Below are 24,038 nucleotides of genomic sequence, written 5' to 3'. Positions count from 1 at the left end.
AAAGTATGTTTTCTTAGGCTTCAACTGAGCACTGGATAGACATATAAGGAGAAGTTGTAGCACAGCAGTTATGTTTCTGTTCAAATCTTAGAACTGTGAGCCACCGTTCGGCCCTTTAGCAATGCCTTTAGCTATCAGCTGCTTAGTTATATGCTTGCATTGAATCAGTTAAATGCTTGCATTGTAAAACTTTATGTAGTGAGATTAAATGCAATACACACGGCTTTATTTCCTATACCTGCATATGCAGAATTAGAAAATTATTAAATAGTATGAATATATTTTCACATTCCTGATTTCTAAGGCAGTTTTTAGACATTTAACTTTGTATTAAACTGTTTTCTATAGTCATGATCATTTTCTATTAATATCCTTCATGTCTCATTTCCGTATGAAGAAATGCCTTAATGGGTTTCTCAGTATATTAATACCAGAAATACTAACGTCATTAAATGTTGTCTAGTGGTTTCTTTGGACATAACGTCCAAGTTTCTTTCTCATATGTACACAAAAACAATGTTTGAGATAGGCAAGAAATGTGAGCAGAATATCCAATTATCAGGGTGGAACTAGCCAAGCTGATGTTAGAGGCATGTGTCAGTGTTTCACCAGAAGGAACACAGTGTTCTGAGGGAAACACTCAAGCCTAAGCATGTCCCAGCATGAATCCTTGCCTTACGTAACATAATGATTTAATCATTTTAACATGGATACTGATGACACAAAGATTGTAATAAACCAACTGAAAGCCTCAGGGGATTCTACATGTTAATGACACTAACCTGAATGTCTTTTTTAGATTTAGGCTTTCAGTACACTGGTCAAAACAGAATGGTTTTATACTGTGTCAGCTGTACATCACATGACACAGAGGAAAAAGTGTGTCATCCTCTTTCTTGTATAAGAAAATATAATCTAATATGGAATCATAATTTCTTCAGAAGGACACAATATACCGACATTTTATTGCTATCTTTTCTGTAATTGTTTACTGGATGATTTATAGTAATAAATCTCTAAAACACTAAAGCAACCTTCATCATGGCTTAGTCAATCTTGTGTATATAGACACTACAATCCCAGGACTAAAAAAAAAAAAATCACATGATTCAGAGTACACTATTCCCACATTTGCTTGAATAATCAGTGCGTGACTCTTCACCCAAAGGCTGCAGCCTGACTTTTCTATAAATGTTGATTCTACACTTTTAGAAAAGGCTGAATGTGTTAAAAAGTGTTCTACTGTATGTGTCCCTCTCAGCGAACACCTCAAGGTTCTGTGTAAAATATACCCTCTAACAGAGTTTCCCTGTTAAATAGGGATACAAGTAGAACCCTTTCAGGAAGGTAAGAAATCTAACTATTGAGAGAACTTTTTGAGAGCCCTCTATATACTGGAGCTCTTCTGTAAACTGGAGGTTTTCTGTTGTACCTCTAGAAAAAATACAAGGCTTTGGAATTTTAAATGGTATTTATATATAAGAAGCTTCATAATCACTTCATAATCATTCAATCATTTTCCGTTACCACTTATCCTGGTCAGGGTCATAGTGTATCCAGAGCCAATCCAGAGGGGTTTTTGGGAGATGGGAGGAAAGCAGAGAACCTGGAAGAAACCCGTGTGGACATGGGGAGAACCGTGTGAGAAACTCCACACAGACAATAACCCAGGCTTAGGATCAAATCTGGGACCCCGGAGCTGTGATGTGACAATGCTACCCTCAGTGTCACAGTGCTGCTTTAAAATATTCAAAGATGTTGAATGTTATATCTAGAACTCTTAAGGGTTCTTACTAGTTTCCCAAGGGGCAACTATAAAAATGATGAGTGCAAACAAATATAAGCTATAATTTAAAAATCAATAATCTCAAAGCTCAATGTGCATTCAATTTGTATTAAATAGAAGAGTATTCTGTTCTAAACAAGACAAAAAGCTTTATTTAAAAAAATAATCTAAAATACATGCTCCCTCCTGTACTCTGTTCCTCCACACCTACCTCCATGGCGTGTGGTCTGGATTCCAGACTAGGCCCTTGGAAGGAAGTGGGTGGTGGTAAGATTGCAGTCTTGACATCAGTAGCAGCAACAACACATACCCGGCCAGTGAGATCATCGCCCACGCTGTCTCTTCCAACAGTGTTAGGGGCTGATAGAGTTACTCAAAAACCCACAGCTTATGCAGCCGGTCAGAATGTCCTCAGAAAACAAAGGGCTTTCATTCATAAAATGAGATGCCACTATTCATTTTAGTTATTTGAACTCTTTAACACAATGATTTTGTAGTTCACAATCATTTTAAGTTCAAGTTAAGTGAAAATGAGCTGTCTTTCGCAGATTTTCTGTGAGATTGGGATCGAGGGGGAGGAAGGAGGGAGAAGGAATGTGAGGCAGACTTCAAAGAGATAAGCAATCAAATACGTCTCTGAGGACAAAGTACTCTGAAACTAACCACATCATACCTTCATTCTGCCAGTAAGACCACGGCTTATTCTCCTGGCACAGTATCAAATGAAATGTACTTTCAGACTTGTAGAAGGATACAAATCAACCAATTATCTACAGTAAAATGCAGAGCTAGAAGCCACTGACAGTAATCTGGCAGTCTTACTGCAGATATTTCAGTTGGCTCTATTGTTTTGTTACTTGGCATCCATCTACATACAACTAAAGGTATGAAGGAAACATGAGTCACAACCTCTTCTTTATTCATTTGTGTCATAATCACACACCTTACACCTACGCATAGCTGTCAGAGAGATCAAATTCCTTCAGCAATAAATAAAGATAAAAAAAGTGCCAAGCTTCCTTTTGAATGATTTTTAAAATACAGAGTAAACAAAGCTAAATAGCTATATGCTTAATGAATAAACACTGTTAGACCATACATTTCTCATAGGTAAAGTTTATTGCTTGAGTTAAATATCTAATTAGTAGTCCTAAAGCATAAATCCAAATCAAAATAAACACTGTGGTGTGGTGAGTAAAAAACACTTTCAATATGTATTTGGGAGTTTACAGGTTACTTTTGGTTTACAAATGACTGTCTTGCAAATCATGACAAGCTGTGTTTATTCCGAGGACAAGACATTTTTATGAACAGACCACCTTCTTGGAGGCCTTCACAGATTAGGTATTGCTGTAACATGCCTTGACTTTGCATTGTATTTACTGAAAATGCACATTTCTTTACCACAGCCAAAAAGAATTTGGCTTTTGACAAATGGCCTCTCAAGGGGAATTCTACTGGCAAAGTGAAAGCATCGAAAGCCTTGGGTCCGTCGAAAGCACCAAGGGGGTTTTATACTAACAATTATTACCTTCATCACTGACTATATAGTGGGCTTCTCAATTGATTCCACCTGTGTGAAAGTCCCAAGCAGGTGTACCTTCTGTTTGTCTCATGTCGTACCAAATGATTGATAGGAATTTTAGCTATGACTGAGCAAAATATTTAACTCTGGCTGTTTTTTTTTTCATGTTGACCAAGGAATCCTACTTAGTAGCATTCTCTAAATGATGGGAATGTCATCCAGGTATCGGTATGTAGTGTCCGATGACATTTAAGATGAGAATTAAGATGTGAATTATGACACAGCCTGTAACTGCACAAGAATAAACAGAGAAATTGCAGTATACAGTTTGGAGAGTTTACTTGTTTACAGTCATAAGAAAGATTTGCCATTTGATTAACTATATACACCTACAAGCCATGTATAAAGCAGAAAGTTAATCCCTGGAACAGGGTTACTTTAGTTCACTTCCTGTATTTAATACTTTACTGCGTACCACAGTATGTGGTTTCACACGAAGCATGTGTCTCCTCCTGGTGGTCAAGCAGCAGAATAGCTTTTTATGTTGCATCTTAGGTGGCTTTTTGGGATCCACAAGCAGAACCTGGTTTGGTGCAGGACTTGCAGAAGAAGAAGAGACCAGCAGGGTGCTTAAATGCCAAACTTGTTGTGCTTTGTGAAGGTTTATGCCGGTTAACAGCATGTGATTGTTAGTAACCAGCACGTTTTCATAACCAGCAAAAAACAGCAAGCTCTGGTGTCCAGTAAAACCATCACATGTTCAAAACACAATATTTTTGCTGGATTTATGAGATTTATAACATAAACATACTGGTATACCATAACATACTGGTGGTTTTTGCCCAACAATGCTGTTTTTTTTTTTTTTTTTTTGCACCATATGTCACCATAAAATACTGATACTGCCCAAAATATGCTGGTTTGGCTGGTCTCCCAATATGATTTTCCATACCTGCTAAACCACCAAAAAGCAGCATAAAACAGTTTAAACCAGCAACCAAGTCAACAGCATGTAAACTTCATGTTGTTCTAAGAGTCTTATCTTTAGAGTACATTCTGGTGTCAGTTCACTTGCGCTTAAGCTGATCCAACCCACTCTGATCCAGCCCACCATCATGATCAATGAAAAAGAACAGAATTTTGCATGAATAATTTAAGATATTCTTTGATGATTGGCTAGTAATGCTGAGATAGCAATACAATGCTAAGCTTCAGTGTTACACATCACCTAATAGCCCCTTTTGCTGAACTCACTCTAAAGACCCTACAAATGATCAATCTACTTCATACCATTTGTTCGCTCTATCCTTATACATACTTAATAATTGAAACTAAAACACAAGCCAAACATATGAGCTGCCAAGAGAAACGAAACAGAAGAAGACTGAGGACTGAAGACAAGTTCAGGGAAACCATCAACAAGAATGAGACTCTTGTAGTGTTAGGCATCTTCTTATGCTTCTTTTTCCCAGCAGCACAACTTGAGTGTTGATAAATCACTGAACTTTACTCAAACTCTTTAATAATTAAAAAAAGAATGAATGTGTGGTGTTCCCTTCTAAATAGCCACAATAGAAGGAATATAAATCTGTTTAGAAATGTCAGAAAGGCTTTGCCTAAAATGATTGTAAATTCAGAAATATCAGGGTCAGATGTGTAGTATTTCTGTACAACATGATAGCACATAGAGACTTGCCCACAGTGATGGCTCGGGTATGTTTGGGCTGAGTCCAAACATATACAATATATTCAACAAATCTTAATCTTTCAACAAACATTCAACAAATCTTAATCTTAATAAAGTCCTCATTTACAACCTGATACAGTTTAAATTCCATATAAATACTAAGTGTTTCTTTTGAATGACCAAAGATAAAAAAAAAAGCTATTTGACAGACATAAGGCAGTATTTTTCTTAGGGAACAGTTCAGCGTGGGCCCAACTGCAGAGTGAAAACCCCTGCTTGCTTCTAAGTAAATGGGCAAGCAGGGTTTAGGTATATACATAGCCCTGACATACCATACCAGGCCCCCCTCTACAAAGGTACGATGAAGGACTGCATCATACGCTGGCTTTAACTAACCTGTCTGGCAGGTGCAGGCAGTCCAGGTAAATCAACCTGGAGGGTTCTGGGAAGTTCTGAGTTCTCCCAAACAGCCACTCTCACTGTGCGCCGCTGCCACCCTCTGCTGGCTGCCAGCGGTGTAACCTGGGCCGTGTTACATTTCCATTAATTCCACTGACCTTTTTAGATTTGCACAAACCTGGGTCAGTGTGCTGAGGTCCCCATTTAGCTCCATAGAGTTGTTATTGCACTGTGATCAAAAATGGGAACTACAACATGTGCTAACATTGGCCCATTGGGGCAGGAACCATTTTTCCCCATGCTTGCTCTATGAATGTTTGGGGACGAGCAGCAGGGAGGCACAGTTAATGATATTACCTCTTCTGTGTTAGTCCTGCACACTGTGTCAAAGGCAATGGCAAACATACCTCTTTCTTTTGAAACTAGTGGAGATGTACAGTATATCAAAGCTGTGACAAGTGTTCGTAACACTGTTACTGTTACTGTTTGTTACCTTCCTGTTGAATACCTTTGTGTGATTTTCTGTTAAATCCATTTTCCCCAGCATTACTGTTCATTATTGTTATTGTTCATAAATCACACAAAGGTCTTTCAACAGTAAAAACAGGATGAAATCTGATAGTATTTTATTTTAATATTGAACTTTAATATTTACATGCATAAATAAGTACTGCATGGATGTTTGACTGAAATGGAATTAATGTGCTCTACAGTTTCCCACCATTTGCCACCATCATTTGATCAAAAACAAAAGGGCGGTCTCTTACTTTCACACAGTACTGTATATGCAAATAAATATGGATATATTTGTGCTTTGAGGGATCATAGTAGTTCACTGGTTCCCTGTAACTGCTCACCCACCTACATGCAAACATTGAAGGTCTATGTTTTACTCCAGTTCCGTCGGACTGGTCCTTTTATGAGTGACTGATGACACAGCAGTACAAAATCTCCCATACGTGTTCTCTTGGGTTTGAGATCTGGTAACTGCCTAGACCATAGCATATTATTTACATAATAGAAATGTTTCATCATAGGATGAAGGTGAAGGTGACAAAGCCACTAGTTTATATGTATGTATATATATATATATATATATATATATATATATATATATATATATATATATATATATATATATACACTATATTACCAAAAGTATTCGGTCACCCATCCAAATGATCAGAACCAGGTGTCGTAATCACTTGGCCTGGCCACAGGTGTATAAAATCAAGCACTTAGGCATGTAGACTGTTTTTACAAACATTTGTGAAAGAATGGGCCACTCTCAGGAGCTCAGTGAATTCCAGCGTGGAACTGTCATAGGATGCCACCTGTGCAACAAATCCAGTCGTGAAATTTCCTCGCTCCTAAATATTCCACAGTCAACTGTCAGCTTTATCATAACAAAATGGAAGAGTTTGGGAACAACAGCAACTCAGCCACGAAGTGGTAGGCCACGTAAACTGACGGAGAGGGGTCAGCGGATGCTGAAGCGCATAGTGCAAAGAGGTCGTCAACTTTCTTCACAGTCAATTGCTACAGAGCTCCAAACTTCATGTGACCTTCAGATTAGCCCAAGTACAGTACGCAGAGAGCTTCATGGAATGGGTTTCCATGGCTGAGCAGCTGCATCCAAGCCACACATCACCAAGTGCAATGCAAAGCGTCAGATGCAGTGGTGTAAAGCACGCCGCCACTGGACTCTAGAGCAGTGGAGACGCGTTCTCTGGAGTGATGAATCACGCTTTTCCATCTGGCAATCTGATGGACGAGTCTGGGTTTGGAGGTTGCCAAGAGAACGGTACATTTCGGACTGCATTGTGCCGAGTGTGAAATTTGGTGGAGGAGGAATTATGGTGTGGGGTTGTTTTTCAGGAGTTGGGCTTGGCCCCTTAGTTCCAGTGAAAGGAACTTTGAATGCTTCAGGATACCAAAACATTTTGGACAATTCCATGCTCCCAACCTTGTGGGAACAGTTTGGAGCGGGCCCCTTCCTCTTCCAACATGACTGTGCACCAGTGCACAAAGCAAGGTCCATAAAGACATGGATGACAGAGTCTGGTGTGGATGAACTTGACTGGCCTGCACAGAGTCCTGACCTGAACCCGATAGAACACCTTTAGGATGAATTAGAGTGGAGACTGAGAGCCAGGCCTTCTCGACCAACATCAGTGTGACCGAATACTTTTGGTAATATAGTGTATATATATATATATATATATATATATATATATATATATGTACACACACACACACATACACATACATACATACATATATATATATGTGTGTGTGTGTGTATATATATATATATATATATATATATATATCTCGACCAACATCAGTGTGACCGAATACTTTTGGTAATATAGTGTATATATATATATATATATATATATATATATATATATATATATATATATATATATATATGTACACACACACACACATACACATACATACATACATATATATATATATATGTGTGTGTGTGTGTATATATATACATACATATATATATATATATATATATATATATATATATATATATATATATATATATATATATATATATATATATATACAGTCAGGTCCAGAAGTATTTGGACAATGACAGAGTTTTTGTGTTTTTGCCTTTATACACCGCTACAATGGATTTGAAATAAAACAATCAAGATGTGATCGAAGTGTAGACTTTCAGCTTTATTTTAAGAGGTTCCACAAAAATATGGCATTTACCATTTAGGAATTACAGCCATTTTAAACAAAGTACTTCCATTTTCAGGGGCTCAAAGGTATTTGGACAATTGACTGACAAGAAGTTATTTGACCAGGTGCGGTCCATTCCCTCGTTACTTCAAGACAAATGAAGCAGATAAAGGTCTGGACAAGACAAAGGTCTGGAGTTGATATCAGGTATTGAGATGGCATTTGGCAGCTGTTCGACAGGAGCTACCAATATGAAGTCCAAGGAGATCTCAATGCAAGTGAAAGTGGCCATCATTAGGCTGAAAATACAGCATAAATCTATAAGAGAGACAGCAAAAACCTTAGGCATGGCCAAATCAACAGTTGGGTACATTCTTAAAAAGAAAGAAAGCACTGGTGAGCTCAATAACATGGAAAGGCCTGGAAGACCACGGAAGACAACTAAAGTGGATGATCGCAGAATCCTTTCCTTGGTGAAGAAAAACCCCTTCACAATATCAACAGAAGTCAAGAATACTCTGAAGAAGGTAGGCATATCATTGTCAAAATCTATAGTCAAGAGACACCTTGCACAAGGTGCAAACCACTGGAAACGTTCAAGAACAGGAAAGCCAGATTAGACTTTGCCAGAAAACACATGTTCTGGAATAAGATTCTTTGGACTGATGAAACCAAGAGTAACTCGTACCAGAATGATGGGAAGAGAAAAGTATGGCGAAAGAAAGGTGTTTATTGACGATGTGACTGCTGACAGAAGTAGCAAGATGAATTCTGAAGTGTATAGGGCTATACTCTCTGCTCACATTCAGCCAAATGCTACAAACCTGATAGGACGCCGCTTCACAGTGCAGGTGGATAATGACCCTAAACATACTGCGAAAGCAACTCAAGACTTTTTGAAGGCAAAGAAATGGAATATTCTTCAATGGTCAAGTCAGTCACCTGATCTCAACCCAATAGAGCATCCGTTTCACTTACTGAAGACAAGACTGAAGGCGGAAAGACCCACAAACAAGCAGCAACTGAAGGTGGCTGCAGTGAAGGCCTGGCAAAGCATCTCTAGGGAGGAAACTCAAAATTTGAGTTTTGAGAACATGGGCTCCAGACTTCAGGCAGTCATTGACTCCAAAGGATTTTCATCCAAGTATTAAAATTATGGTTATATTTACAATTATGTCACTTTGTCCAAATACATTTGAATGGCTGTAATTCCTAAATGGTAAAAATAAAGCTGAAAGTCTACACTTCGATCACATCTTTATGATTGTTTTATTTCAAATCCATTGTGGTGGTGTATAAAGGCAAAATCACAAAAACTCTGTCATTGTCCAAATACTTCCTGTATTGGACCTGACTGTATATACATATACATATACATATATCGTTCAACTAGTGGCCACTTCAGTCTGAGCTACAAAATTCCACCACTAGAGCATGCAATTGCTTGTTTTAAAATGTTACTCCAAGTTTGGTTGATAGATAAGCACATGCTCTGTCTGATTACCCTCTCTCTCTCTCTCTCTCTCTCTCTCTCTCTTTCTGTCTCACTGGTTTATGGGCACTCCTTTAAATAATAATAAAAACAATCTCTACAAGTGTGTGCCAGTGTGCCTGTTTCATCATTACCTAGAAAGCAGGCACAAGGCAGAGAAAGAGAAATGGGGTTGGGTGGGGTGGGTACACTGGGGGTGGGAGAAAGGGGAGAAATGTATTGCAGCTCTCTGGTTTCCAGTGCTGGCTCTGCTCTGGAGGATCCAGCACTGAATCTGAGTGCAGGTAAGTAGCAGGAAACTTTTTCACTTCTCACTGACTAGGGCCTATGCTTTCTCTAATCTATGTGTGTGTACTGTTTACTCATTAAATAGTCTCATCAATATGGATATACTGCACTACCAGTCACCAGTAACTACTTCTACTTTCTGTCAATTAATTCTGTGTAATGTGTATTTATATACACTATTCTATCCGAATATACACTATCCTACACTAATACTTGTATAGGATTTATTTCTGTTGTATACTTCATGTCCCTGGATGTGCCCTTGAAGTATTTATCTTGTGTGGTAATAAACCCGCATTGCAATGCAGTAAGTTACTTTTTTGCGATTATTGCAACCAGCACTTAATGAAGTTTGAAGTAATCAGTATTAGTGTGGCCATTGTGTAACATAAATGGATGACATTCCTCAGTCCAGTCAGCTAAGTAATAGCAGGAAAGCTCTGGATTAACTTCATTTTTAAGGATTTGTAGCAAGTGTGCATGGGACTCCTATAGCACATTAAATCTTATTCATCTTCCTCATTCATCATTCATTTACTTGTTAGACTGTTACACAACTTAGTTATAGTCATTGTCAGGCTGGAATAGTTTAAAGTGGGTCTCTTCTTATGGACACTGGAGTTAACTGAAGGCTGAAGTAAAGGTTGGCAGTGAGATTCACACTGCTGGAAGGAGCTGACTTATGAAGCTAAAATTAAGCTGGGGTTGATTTGGAATTTTACACTTGGGTGGTGAGTTGTGAAAGAGCTGACCCACAAATAGTGTGAAATCTGTTTAATGGCTCTGCTGGAGAGGAACCTCATTATTCTTGCACACACAAGCACACTCACTCAGAGAGTTGTAGTATTGCCTTGTCATAATAAACTTTAAAACATACTTTTCAAATCACTGAATATGAATTGTTGACCAGAGCTCTAAGCTAAAATCGTTTGTAATTCCCTGCAGAATAGATTTTTATCCTTGACTTCAACTTGACTTGGTTATTCAGTGACTGAGCTTAAGCGGTTCACCCTCAAATGTTTTTGCTGTGTGCCAGTGTCTTGACATTCACCCATGTAACAGCAGACAGGCAGTTTTGGGTTTCTGAGACTCAGCTCTGAACTGAGCATGCCCTTGCTTGTTTTTGTGATGTTATTTTGATCAGACAGTTGCTCTGATTGTTTTTTTTTTAATTATTTTTTAATTTTTATTTATTATTATTATTTATTTATTTATTTTAAAAAGCCTCCATATTGGTATTCAGCTTTATTTATTCATGGTGCTGAACTGTCTGATGTATTCTAACATTTATCTGCTGAAGATGGATGGACAGCAGTTATAATTGACTTCTGCTTGAGACATTTGACAGTTTACTGTAGGTTTATAACATGTAAATTGTTGATCCTGGAGATTTACTCAACAGAATTTAATTTGAACTCATGGTTTTACCCTTTAACACAACTGGCTCTAACATTAAGAAGGTCTTGATGCCCATGTCCAATGTGTTTTAGACTGCAGAGTTGGGAATTCCTTACATTCAATTGTGAAATCTACCTGTTATCAAGATGCAGACATTGACACATTGAATGCATGAGGTATATTTTGGCAGCTTTGAGTTGTATTGATTCCTTGTGGAAAGATCTCATTTAAAATCACTTCATTACCAGCTGGCCGAACAGGTGGCACATGCGGCTCTGCTGTGTTTTAATATTGTCTGAAGGGGAGGTGATGTGTTTCGGGAGCTCTGCAAACAGGTGCATGAAGCAGGTGGTTTGCTTTAGAAATGTGAAGGGCTCGTAAAGATGGGACTGACCGTGTTTGACCTGCTTTCTTCCTATTTATAATTCTGTCTCCTATTAGTCTTTCTTCTAGCTCATGACAAACCAATGTCAGATGTGTTCAAGGATTTAGGAAAGTCAGTTTGTCAGCAACAGCAAATGACCTATAAAAGCTTATTTATATTGATGTTGTGATCAAAAGCCTCATGTGAAATGTTAATTGAGTTTTGATACATAATAGGCATGTATCTCATTAAATAAAAAAGTAACTGGTGAGAAATATGAGTTTAACAAATTAAAACTGTTCTGTACTGCCACAACCTCTGAAAACAAACACACATATATGCAGTCCTTATCTTCTATGGTGTCAGAAAACAATCGCTACAAACACCAAAGCAATTTTTCAGTCCTGCTTTGAAAAGCTTGTGTCGTATTAAGTGTGTGTGCTGAAAGAGAACTCATCACCAAAGTGTTTTATATGACTGATTGCTGTGTTGGAGGAGACAGAGCAGTTACGTATGTTACTCAACTGTGTCAGGTTTAGCATCTCTGCCAAGATGGATCAAATGATGTGTACATATGAATATAATGATCTCATTAGAGTTTAAATGGCTCCATCACAAGTGTATTTTCTAGTATTACAGGATTAAGCTTAGTTGAGAGGCCCTGCTAAGAAAGTGTTGTGTAAACTGTCACATACACTGCACACAGATTTTGTTTACTTGTTCTTACATATAGCTATTAGAGACTGATCATTCAAAGAAACTTTTCACACCACCTGCAGTGTGTAGTGAGATTCAGGGTTCAGGAAGAGATACATCCTTCAATCCTCCAAGCACAGTTTTATTTTTAATCCCCAGTTCATGATGCCACATGCGGTTGTTTTTTTGGGTGTGGTGATGTGAAACTGTGGCTTTGTATGTTGTTTCCTATCAGTACTGCAGTTCTGCTCAGCACTGGGTTGAGGGCTGCGTAGATGCGAATGTAATCTGCTGATAAATGTGGAAGCATGTCTCTCCACTCTTCACCACTGTAACTCAAAACTCAGGCCTGCCGTTCTGGCACTAAGAATAGCAAAGATCTCCCTCTCCCTCTCTCTCTCTTTCTCTCTCTCTCCCCCTCCTCTCTTCCTCAGTTCAACTCTCACAGTTCAATTCAATGGTTACAGTGTTACCAATTATTGAAATGATCAAAGAAATTTTATACAAATAGCAATTAAAAAAACAACTCTCTTTCTCATCTCTCACTCACTCACTTTCAGTAACTGCTTTATCCTGGTCAGGGTCATGATGGATCTGGGGCCTATCTCAAAAAAACAGGCATGAGGCGGGAATCGCACCCTGGATGGGATTCCAATCCATTGCAGGGCATCATGCGTGCACACACATTAACACCTAGAGGCAATTTATCTTAACCAATCCACCAACCAACCTGTTTTTGTGTGAACCCAAAGAAAACCCACATACACACAGGGAGAACATGCACAGAAACTCTACACAGACAGTAACCTGAGCTCATGCTTGAACCAGGGATGCTGGAGCTGTGAGGTAGCAACATGACCCACTGTGCTACCATGCTATGCTCACTCTTCCCCCTCTAACCCCTCTCTTGATTCAATTCAAAGGTTACAGTTTTGCCAAAGCATTGAAAAGACAAAGAAACTTTATAGAAGTAGTAATAAAAAAACAAAATTTCTCTCCAGTGGAGTGTCATCTTTTTATATATAACATTCCAAATGTTCCAAATATTGTTCACAGGGCTATGTGCTGTCATCTGAGTGTGAGTCCTCTTTGGCATGACATGCCAGAAAACCTAAATGCCAGACATGCAGTCATGTAAACCAACGCTACGTTTTTGGTTCCAATTCTTCTGGGGGTTTTATTGCATTTGAATACAAAAGCAATTCTTGTCTTTGCTCTCTGCATGCTAGCTTTTTGTCTAGTCATTGTACATCCTGGAAAAACAAAGTGGTCTCTTCATTGAAACTGTTGCTCAGAGAATGAATGAGACAAAATTGTAAAGACACACAGATCGTTTATCAGTCGAGTATTCCTTCACTTTGATGGGTTTTCGCTCTGCCTGCCATCTGTTGTGTTAGCTACCATGCTTGTGTCCATGTAATGAATGTATTTGCACTTTCAGTGAATACTGCACAATCTTTCTTTCTCTTGCCAGAGCTCTCTGTCTCTGGGCTGGTGCTGTGCGGTAGGAGTTAGAATAAGCAGCCAACATGTCAAAGAGAGACCCACGGGACATTGATGAGGATGCTATCCTCAGCGGGCTCAGTGCAGAGGAGCTGGAGCAGCTCGAGTATGAGCTGCAGGAGATGGACCCTGAGGTAAAGAACATATAGCATATTAATAAACATTCCCCATCTTGAACCTCAGCTAAATGCTCCCCACCCGCACAAGTTCTCAAATTGCTGCACATCCTACACATGGAGAAAGAGGAATTTGTATTGTAACACAATAAAAAATGCAAAAAATATTAAATATTAAAGTGCATTAATTAACAGCATACAGCTGGTAAAAACAGTGTAAAACCTATATCTAATTTGATATAACAAATACTGCAGATTGTCTTTGGACACTATTAGATTTTTCCCAGAACCTTATGGTAACAGGAAATATGCGGGATTGAATGACTGAGAAAGTTTTTTTTTTTTTTTTTTTGGGTCATGTTTCAGAATGCAATGCTCCCAGCTGGCTTTCGTCAGCGTGATCAGACTAAGAAGAGTCCAACAGGTCCATTTGACCGCAGTGCTCTGCTCGATCACCTGGAGAAACAGGCTCTGGAACATCAAGACCGGGAAGACCTGGTGCCCTTCACCGGGGAGAAGAGAGGTAGTTTAGTTTCTACCTCAGTCAAAAGGGAAAGATAATTCATGGAATCTTTCTTTCAAACTGAATCTCAGTCTCTTTCTAGGGAAGAAATTTATTCCCAAACCTGGAGCAGGAAAGATCCCAGAAGAGGAACAGATCACTCTGGAGCCAGAGTTGGAAGAAGCTCTGAAAAATGCCACGGATGCTGAGATGTGTGACCTTGCAGGTGGGTGGAATGGTATACATCTCAGCAATCCTCAGCAAAAGCCACTCTGTTCTGTTGGCTGATTGACCAAAGCTGTCCCTATATTTAATCATGGCCATCCTTGACTTTTACTTAACCTTCATCCAAAATCCACTGTGCCTACCCTCAGAAGAAATCCACAGTCTAAGCCACAGTTGCTTAAAATATAGCAAGTCAGCTAGCACATAGAGCCACATGGTATTCAGCCAGTGAAATATGTCATCATGAGTAAAAAGCTCATTTGCTATGGTCTTAAATGGACCAGAGAAATGAGATTAGACAGCCTAAGAACTTACACTGTATTAAACTATCCTATTACAGTAACTGCTGGCTGTATGGCATATGTTTAAGTGACACATCACAACAATCCAACATTGCCTGTTTTTAGGTAGTTTGAATGACTTAAGATTAGTTAAAAAGAGTCAGAGGAATAGTAATAGAGTCTAAAAGAGTGATAGTACTATGTCTCACTATGCATTACAGATGTGACTGAGCTTGGGCCATACCCCACAGTATCTGATTCCCATAGCTCAGCAGGTCACCAAAATAAGCTGGCCAAGGGCCACCGGGTTAGCATTAACACATGTAGAAAGGGGGGTTGGTAGGTTCGTAATATTGAGAAGAGCCTGTAGACTGAAGATAACCATATGGGAAAACAACAGCGTTACAGGCTGTTTATGCTGTTTAAAGCAGCAGAAAGAAGCCATGTTTTCAGTATCAGCTGTGTAGAGTATGGCCCAGTCCTGCTGAGGCCTTCTCGCTTTTAAAGGAGTGGTTATTAGACAAAACAAATCTCCTTGTTGTACAGTAGAACTACGGGGCTAACATTGAAAGTTTATGACCATTGATTAGTATCATGCAAACTGGATGTTGAAATCATCGAGTGGTCAAATAATCTAAAATATACTTGTCTATTTGGTTTTGAAAAGAACATGGCATTCTGTAGTCTGCGCAAATGAATAAAACAGATTAGCCTCATAAATTCAGTGGAAAAAAAAGACAAATTTTTTCCATTTAAGGAAAGTAAAACACAATTGTGTAATTGTTGTGTAAATTTAATCCAAGATTTTTTTCTTGAATCATTCATTAAAGAAAAGCTAAAAATGTTCACTCTGTGCTGTGGTGGTAGACCAACTTTTTTTAGCAGTTCTCTGGGTGAAGCTTACTGTGGTACAGCCATTCATCTGGAGCACATCCAATTCAGGATTAAAACTCCTTTACAGCTACGTCATTCCTCTGTCTGTGATGTTTTTGAATGAAAATTCACATTTATCAAGTTGATGGGTAGCAGGCTGGTGGATGCTTGTTGTTTATAAAAACACAGCCAGTCCTATTGTCTTTGATATTAATAGTGCTGTTGTTCACGGGATTATTATTATAGCGAGCATAAGCCATAGTGTAAAGGCAGAGGAATGGGCTCGTAAGCAGCTGTCCTTCTGTCTGCCATTACGCCTGAAAAGGTCTTCCTGTTCCAGTTGCAGTGCAGTGTTGCTGGACAAACCAAACTGTAACCTTGCCAAATAATATCTATCAGCGGTTATTCCCCATCCCAATGTGAATCAATAAATAGCACATCAGGGAGGGAAATGCAGAGTCTCGCAACACAGCAGTTGGAAACAGATTTATCCCTGAACTGCAGTGGAACTGAGGATGAGGTTTTCTTAGGCTTCCACCTCTTGGTGATGACATGCAACACCTTCATCTCTGCCATATTTTCCAATCACATCCCTTAAGAGATCAACATTAAAGTTATCAATGCTTGATTTGAAAATCTCACATGTTGTTGAAAGTCTATACATTCAAAACCATGAGATGTATGTAACACAGTTTGGGCTAACTACTACAGTTAACTACTTGTATTTGCATCTTTGCAGCCATCCTGGGAATGTATAAACTGATGAGCAATAAGCAGTACTATGATGCTCTTGGTGCTACTGGTAAAATTGCTAACACAGAAGGCATCAGCAGTATGTATTCATCTCACATTAGTTTTTGCAGCATTATATGTGATTATTTTCCACTTTCCTTAATTCTTTACTGTGGTCTGTCCTGCAACCCCCTACAGGTGTGGTAAAACCTGATGTGTATAAGATCTACCCGGATGAGCCTCCCAATGACACAGATGTTGAAGACACACTGCGCAGGATCCAGAAGAACGACAGCAGCCTGACAGAGGTCAACTTCAACAACATCCCGGTAATTTAATCCATGACAGGACATTGCTATCATCAGTTAGCGTATAGCACAAATAAATCAGTACATTTTGAACCTACTTTTTTAGTAGTAGAGTATTATTAGTGATAATTAAAACGATCTAGAATTTAAAATGTTTAGTGTATGAGAACCAAAAACATAAATACTGTATCATACAAATTATATTTAACATTACAAATACATTTCCTCAATTTTTTCCCTTTTTTAAATATTATTTTATTATAGTACAAATGTAATTTTCTATAACATATCTTAGGTATTACCTTTCGATTTGTATGTTTTTTGTTCTATGCATTGTTCCTTGAGGTACACTTTCAGCTTTTTGCTGTACTTGCTAGTTATGAATTGCTTCTTGTCAGTGAACAGTGACCGTAATGGTTGCTTTGTCCTTTAGGATATTCCCATCCCGACGCTGAAAGAGCTCTTCCAGGGTATGAGGCATAACACTCATGTACTGAGCTTAAGCATTGCTGCTACACGCAGCAATGATCCTGTGGCTTACGTGAGTACTCCAAGTTACATTTGTGATGCCCATGTTGCTTGGACATTTGTGTGGTCTGGGAAAAGCTGTTGAATGAGGTTGGCTGAATTCTGACGAAAAAGATGAAATATCAGGTTTTGGCCAAAATCTACTTTAAGAAATCATAAATATATTTTACAAAACTGCCTAAAGATGTCTAAAACCTTTCATCACACAGTAGGTGTCACACTTTAATCAGATTTTAGATAGCTACGTGCCATAGCAAAATGGACATAAGCCTAATCATTTCAGTTTGTGATCAGATAGCAGCTGTCAAAATGCCCAAGATGCTCCTGTGCCACAGTGGAGTTGGAAAGACATCTTTACATTTTCTCCCTTTTCACTTTTTGGGTTAATTAGAATTAAAAAATGCTATAACTTTAATTGTGGCTGAGATACATGCAAAAGTGAAACATATTTAAGGTCAAAAAACCCTATGTATATATATATATATATATATATATATATATATATATATATATATATATATAAAAATTGACAACATTTCATCCTGCGAAATGATGGTTTTTTCCCATGCCACCACACATTACAATTTTCCCAAACTTGTTTATTTGTCATTTTAGAAAATTATAAAAATTAGATAATGTTATTGATCTATTGTTGATCTAAGCAAATACGTCTAAACAGCAGCATAGTAATGAAACATTTGGGACTTTATAACATTTTGTCTCAGGCTAATCTTTCTGTCCTATTTGGCTAGGCCATAGCAGAGATGTTAACAGAGAACTCTACACTGGAAAGCCTGAACATCGAGTCTAACTTCATCACTGCTGAGGGAATGATGGCTATCATTAAAGCTCTGTCTGAAAACACCACCCTAGCTGAAATCAAGATTGACAATCAGGTTACAAGGCTCAACCATCTTATGTCCGATGCAGAAAAAATACCTGGTTTTGCTTTTATAGGTTTTAATTGTGGTTCTGGTTGCCTTCATACAGAGGCAGAAACTGGGAGATTCAGTGGAGATGGAGATTGCCTCTATGTTGGAAAACAACTCGAGCATCCTAAAGATTGGCTACCACTTCACCCAGCAGGGCCCTCGTGCCAGAGCAGCCATGGCCATCACTAGAAACAATGACTACTGTGAGTGCACAATCACATTAAGTAGGCAATTAGATTTAGCAGAGCAGTGGTCGTAGCAGAGCTTGACTTACAGCAGCAATTATTATTAAACCTTAATACATTTTAAATCAAGAATAAGACATTGAGTATGAATTCTTAACATCTGGAAATAGAGGAGCCTGGATATTATTAAGAGGATATTCAATTAAGTGACTTAATAGTCCTTTCTCACATTACTGATATGCAGAAAACTATAGTATTAATTAACATAAGAATTATTTTAAACATCACAGAGAAAAATAATTAATAATTAAGTATTGTATTTTGTATTATCAGTGTATTTGGGAAAAAATACTGCTTACATATTCCATCTTTATTCAGTTTATTTTGTTTTTCCATATTTAGTCCGCCAGCAGAGGATGAGATGAGCTGAAGGCTATGATGGTCTTTGTCGGAGCACTGCTATGAAGACTCAAGACATTGACACAGACTAGCCTGCAATGCTTTAACCATTTATTCATCTCCCATTGTGGATATCATTAACGCCAGCCCTGCTCTGTGTTTGTATACACTGAGGTTCATCAAGCCAAATGTGTTCTCACTTAATAAAAATCATGTGCTTCCAATATATCAGAGTTTGTAAACTTGTAAAAAGACAATACTTGATCATCTCTTGAGCCATGATTTTTTTTTTGGAATATGGTGCTTCTAACAAAAAGATCTGTACATATTTTAAATAAAATGTTATCTTTTTCATTGTCTAATCAGGCTTCAGTTTTGTTAAATTGAGATTATAAAACTGTGTGTCACCATCTCAGAAGACGGTTATAAAGCCAATGCCACCCCTAATTAACTCCTAATTAGATTGATTTTCTGCATTATCTAAGCATTTATGCAAAGCAGAGTGCAAATTAGTAAGCCTGGTGCATTTAGTCATTAAATGTGTCACTATCATCAACACTGGTTAATGTGATTTATTCATGTAACATGCATAATTTATCCTAAGTAAATGGCACTGCAGAGAATTTAGTTGATCAGAAAGTCCATTTATCCACACTGATGATTCTCAGCAGGACTACTTAAAAACATCTTATTAATTAATATTGATTAGGAATATAATGACAAAATTGTTTCAGATTTCAGTTCAGTCACATGATTAACAGAACAGAAAAGCTTTCGTAGTCAGTATTATTTAACCACTGTTAGGTCAGTTCATTGTGCTGAACCATTGTGTGATTAATGCAGAGCTGGTTACTGTTGAATCCTTTGACTGCAGAACAGTCGGATCTTTTCAATTTCCTCTGCCATCTGCCTATTTATACCTACGAAAGTCTGTCCCCAGTGATTTAGTTACACAGCTCCAAATTTAGCTTCATATCAGGTTAGGAGGGAAGGGGGTGTATGCAGAGACCCACCTTCAGAACAGCTGCTGATCTCTTAAGTCTTTTTTTATTGACCTATGGCTGCAGAGACAGCCATTCTCTCGTCTAAAAACACAGGCTATTAATTCAAGCTTTAGAACTTCCACAAACAATATTCTGACTTTGGAACAAAGGCTACTAGGTGATTGCCTAATTGTGTTACTTCTGAAATTAATCAATCAATGTTTAGTTGTTGTTTTTAAAATGTATTTGTATTTAGTTTTTATTTCTCATTACCTCAAACATGCCATCATGATCAGAATTAGACAGCAGTGGCACTACACTATACACTCCCCACTCTGGCATTTTGGAACAGGATCCAGTTTTGTGACTTAAGAGCTCTAATTTTATGTGTGATTCTGTTCTGCATCTGTGACCTCTCTCAAGGTGCAAGTCTAAATACTAATAGTGAGAAATATAAATAAGGAAAAATATATCAAGTCATGCTTTCCTTTAGAGTCAGCGTTATCCATTTTAATACAAAGTAACCAATTTGGTACAACAATCTTTTTAGCAAGATGCCAAGACACATTCTCGACATGTTGAAAAAAAAATAACTCAGCTTTGTGGGGGAAACTAGCTTCCTCACTGGTCAGCAGTTCCTTCTGCGCTTGTAGCTTTAACACAAAAAGGAAGTCTTTTTGAGGAAGCAGGGAGAAGTCCAGAAAGCAAGAAGTTTGGCCACAGCTTCTCAACATAGTCTATGAAGTGTCATTCGTAGGGAGCATTGGAAGCGGTTCTTCCTCATCTGAGTCAAACTCCACATTTTCATCTTTTACCCATTTACCACTGGGGTCCTGGAGCCATCCGTTGCTAATGCAAAAAAAAAAAAAAAAAAGATCAGGGCAAAAGATATTTTGAGAAGATTAGGGTTTAATTAGTTAAAAGTGATTCTTTAACAGATACACAATTGCCTACAATGCTTCATGTAAAATGGCAGGAATACGTTAATGCTGCTAAACACTGTGTAAGTACTACCAACATAATATGTCATGATAAAATGGCTGAATGATATCATACCTCTTTAATTTGAGGTAGTGTTCTAGTTCTTTGCGTCTCTGCTCTGTGACAGGCTCAGACTCAGCAGGATTAGCAGCTTTCCTTTTCTTTTTCTTCATTTGTGTCTCCATCTGGTCCTGGCTTGCATCTGCTAAACAGCACAAACATGAGAAAAATTATACTCCACAAAGAAATTATGCACTACCACATCAAAATATCAAAATGTGTCCACTTGAGAAGTATCAGACTTACATATTTGACCATGAGCAGGTGTGGTATCTGTGTTGATTTTGGTCTTAGCTGTGGGAATAATGCCTTCATCAACACTGTGGTTGCTGCTACAGTCTGGATTCAACTGAGTTGCTGGCTTTTCAGATCTTTCACTTAAAAATATCGACAAACACAAGAATATTAAACCGATGTTTCCACCCAAAGGTGTGCTTTCAGATAAAAGGAAAAAAAAATATATATATATTCAAGACATTTTCAAAGGGAACAGTGAAATATTAGCTGATATTTTAATGTCTATAATGCCTGAGACATGGGGAAATATTAAATTATTAATGAAGTTTCCAACTTCATAAATGTCAATAAAATACATTCATACAATATACCATTATCCTTGTTACCATACTTTAAGCTTTATACCATTTACACTAACAGAAAATTTCATATTGGATTTTTTTAATGTTGGAAAAGAAAGTTAACTCTCCAGTCATTACCTGGCCTTTTTATGGCAGCTGTTATAAGGTGTAGATCTCAGCAAGGCATGGTGGGTAATTTTTCGTGTCTGTGTTAGTAATGGAGCGGAGCTGCCTGTTTCCTATGACCATAATACGACAAGCTTATATCAACTCGGAGTAATACTGTACATAATGCAGCTATAAGTACCACCTGTTAAAAGAAAATTCAATTTGCATTTACCTGCTGGTCATCTTCTTCATTAACATATTCTTGATGTCGCCTCTTATCAATTTCATTTCGTAGCTGAGCTTTTTTGCCATAAAACCATTTTAGACCTGGACAGAAGACCCGAGAGTATTAAAAAAATAAAAACAAAAAAACAATACTGCTCTGACATTTATTGCCAAAAACAAAAATCATAAACCAAGAGACCAAATCTCACCTTCGAGGTGCCGCTTCCCTTTTCTGTGTACTGTCAGCATATCAACTGTGTCAAAAATAGGACGATGTGAACACACCAAACAGCTATACCTACACAATCCGAGGGTGGAAGAGATGCAATCAAATTAACTTGTACATAAACAGATGAATATACACTACATGGCCAAAAGTACGTGGACACCTGACCATCACACCCATGTGTGGGTCTTTCACAAGCATTTGCCACAAAGTTTGAAGGATACAATTGTCTAGAATATCTTTGTATGCTGTAGCATTACAATTTCCCCTCACTGGAACTAAGAGGCCCAAACATGCACCAGCATGACAATGTCCCTGTGCACAAAGCGAGGTCCATGAAGATGGTTTGCCAAGGTTGATGTGGAAAAACTCAAGTGGCCTACACAAGGTCCTGACCTCAACCCCACTGAACACCTTTGGGATGAGCTGGAATGCTGACTGTGCCCCAGACCTCCTCATCCGACATCAGTGCCTGACCTCACTAATGCTCTTGTAGCCTAATGGGCAAATCCCCCCAGTCACGCTCCAGAATCTAATGGAAAGCCTTTCCAAATGAGTGGGGGATATTATAGCAGCAAAGGGAGAACTATGTGATGCAACGGGATGTTCAACAAGCACATATAGGCATGACGGTCATGGTCAGTGTATATCGCAATATGCGCTATACGCCAAAAGTTTGTGGTATTATTGAGGTCAGGCACTGATGATGGGTGAGGAGGCCTGGGATGTAGTCAGCGTTCCAGTTCATTCCAAAGGTGTTCAGTGGGGTTGAGGTCATGGTTGAGGTCATGGTTGAGGTCATGGTTGAGGTCATGCAGCCCACTCAAGTTCTTCTAACCTAACCTTGGCAAACCATGTCTTCATGGATCACGCTTTGTGCACAGGGGCATTGCCATGCTGGAACAGGTTTGGGCCTCTTAGTTGTAATAAAGAGAGTAAAGTATGCTGTAGCATTAAGATAAGACGTCCTATACAATTGTGTGTTTCCAACTTTGTGGCAATAGTTTAGGGAAGACCCTCATATGGGTGTGATGGTCAGGTGTGCACAAACTTTTGGTCATAGTGTGTATTTTGGATGCTCATCTTTTAGATTATTTTATTACAGTGATATGAGTATTGCAAAAGCAGGTAAACTAGTTGCAAAATAGAGCTGTCTAATGATGGATGTCCGTGATGCTTCAAATGATCCATGATAAAACTGTTTGGAAGAGCTGTAGGAAAAGCTGTAGTTGTAGACAAGTAGTTGTGAACTGCAGAATATGAAGATCACACAAAAGTACCTTCAGTTATGAGCCTTATGGAAGATAAGACTGGTGTGGATCTTAAGTAAACATGGAACATCATGTAGGCCACAAAATGGCTTTTTATGAGTATGTGTAATCATGCTTGTACATCATGGATATTCAGTAACATCACCTTCCATTTTTCATCAGAGTAGCTTCGTCCTCGGGAATGTAGTTGGACAGCAAATCCGCAACACGCCGTTTCTACAACCACAACCATAACCAGAGCTCTTACAGTACAGTCCATACTGTCTCATCCAGAACTGTGCATAAGAGTATACAGTATGTTAGCTAATAAACTAGCTGCCTACAGTAGAACTGGTATCCATATTGAAGTGTCTGCAATATTAAATTCAAATTATTGTTCAGGTATATACCACAGCGCTGTCTTTCAAGAGGAACAACACACTACAGGACGTGTCTTATTCCTTAACGTATATAAAAAATAGATGTATTTATTTACCTTCAAGACATTTAGTTGACTGTGGTCATCACCTTCTCTTTTAAAAGACATGTTTAAGCTAATACGGCTATCAAAGCACTTCCTGTTTGTAAAACGGAATTATGGGATATGAGGGTGGTGCAACAGGGAACCATGGCAACACAGGAAGAGTAGCTTAGCTAGCTAAGTAGCTTGTTTTGGATTGTTCGATTTGTGACTAG

The 24,038-nt window shown here is 38.3% G+C and overlaps 2 protein-coding genes across 6 annotated transcripts; one reads left to right on the top strand and one right to left on the bottom strand.

The window, feature by feature from the left end:
* Nucleotides 1-9,735: 9,735 nt before the first annotated feature.
* tmod4 (tropomodulin 4 (muscle)) lies at nucleotides 9,736-19,293 on the top strand. Its single transcript, XM_026925942.3, has 10 exons — nucleotides 9,736-9,885; nucleotides 13,822-13,984; nucleotides 14,333-14,489; nucleotides 14,572-14,694; nucleotides 16,587-16,679; nucleotides 16,778-16,908; nucleotides 17,321-17,428; nucleotides 18,168-18,311; nucleotides 18,406-18,550; nucleotides 18,935-19,293. Exons 2-10 carry the CDS (start codon nucleotides 13,877-13,879, stop codon nucleotides 18,955-18,957), a joined length of 1,032 nt encoding a protein of 343 aa, XP_026781743.1. The 5' UTR covers nucleotides 9,736-9,885; nucleotides 13,822-13,876; the 3' UTR covers nucleotides 18,958-19,293.
* On the bottom strand, nucleotides 19,175-24,033 carry scnm1 (sodium channel modifier 1). Of its 5 annotated transcripts, none has more exons than XM_034303308.2 (8): nucleotides 23,839-24,033; nucleotides 23,509-23,579; nucleotides 22,076-22,164; nucleotides 21,874-21,968; nucleotides 21,672-21,772; nucleotides 21,202-21,332; nucleotides 20,971-21,100; nucleotides 19,175-20,763 (listed from the first exon to the last, which is right to left on the bottom strand). In XM_034303308.2, the coding sequence occupies exons 1-8, from the start codon at nucleotides 23,887-23,889 to the stop codon at nucleotides 20,652-20,654; spliced, it is 780 nt and encodes a 259-aa protein (XP_034159199.2). In that variant the 5' UTR covers nucleotides 23,890-24,033; the 3' UTR covers nucleotides 19,175-20,651. The 5 variants fall into 5 exon arrangements, with proteins under 5 accessions (XP_034159199.2, XP_034159201.2, XP_034159209.2 ...); XM_034303310.2 differs by having other exon boundaries at nucleotides 20,971-21,097; nucleotides 23,839-23,969; XM_034303318.2 differs by having other exon boundaries at nucleotides 21,211-21,332; nucleotides 23,839-23,969.
* Nucleotides 24,034-24,038: the final 5 nt, after the last annotated feature.

The sequence above is a fragment of the Pangasianodon hypophthalmus genome, chromosome 1, assembly GCF_027358585.1.
Source record: "Pangasianodon hypophthalmus isolate fPanHyp1 chromosome 1, fPanHyp1.pri, whole genome shotgun sequence".
Classification (NCBI taxonomy): Eukaryota; Metazoa; Chordata; class Actinopteri; order Siluriformes; family Pangasiidae; genus Pangasianodon; species Pangasianodon hypophthalmus.
The sequence above is the reverse complement of the archived record's forward strand: the minus strand, read 5'-3'. Positions and strand labels throughout refer to the sequence as shown.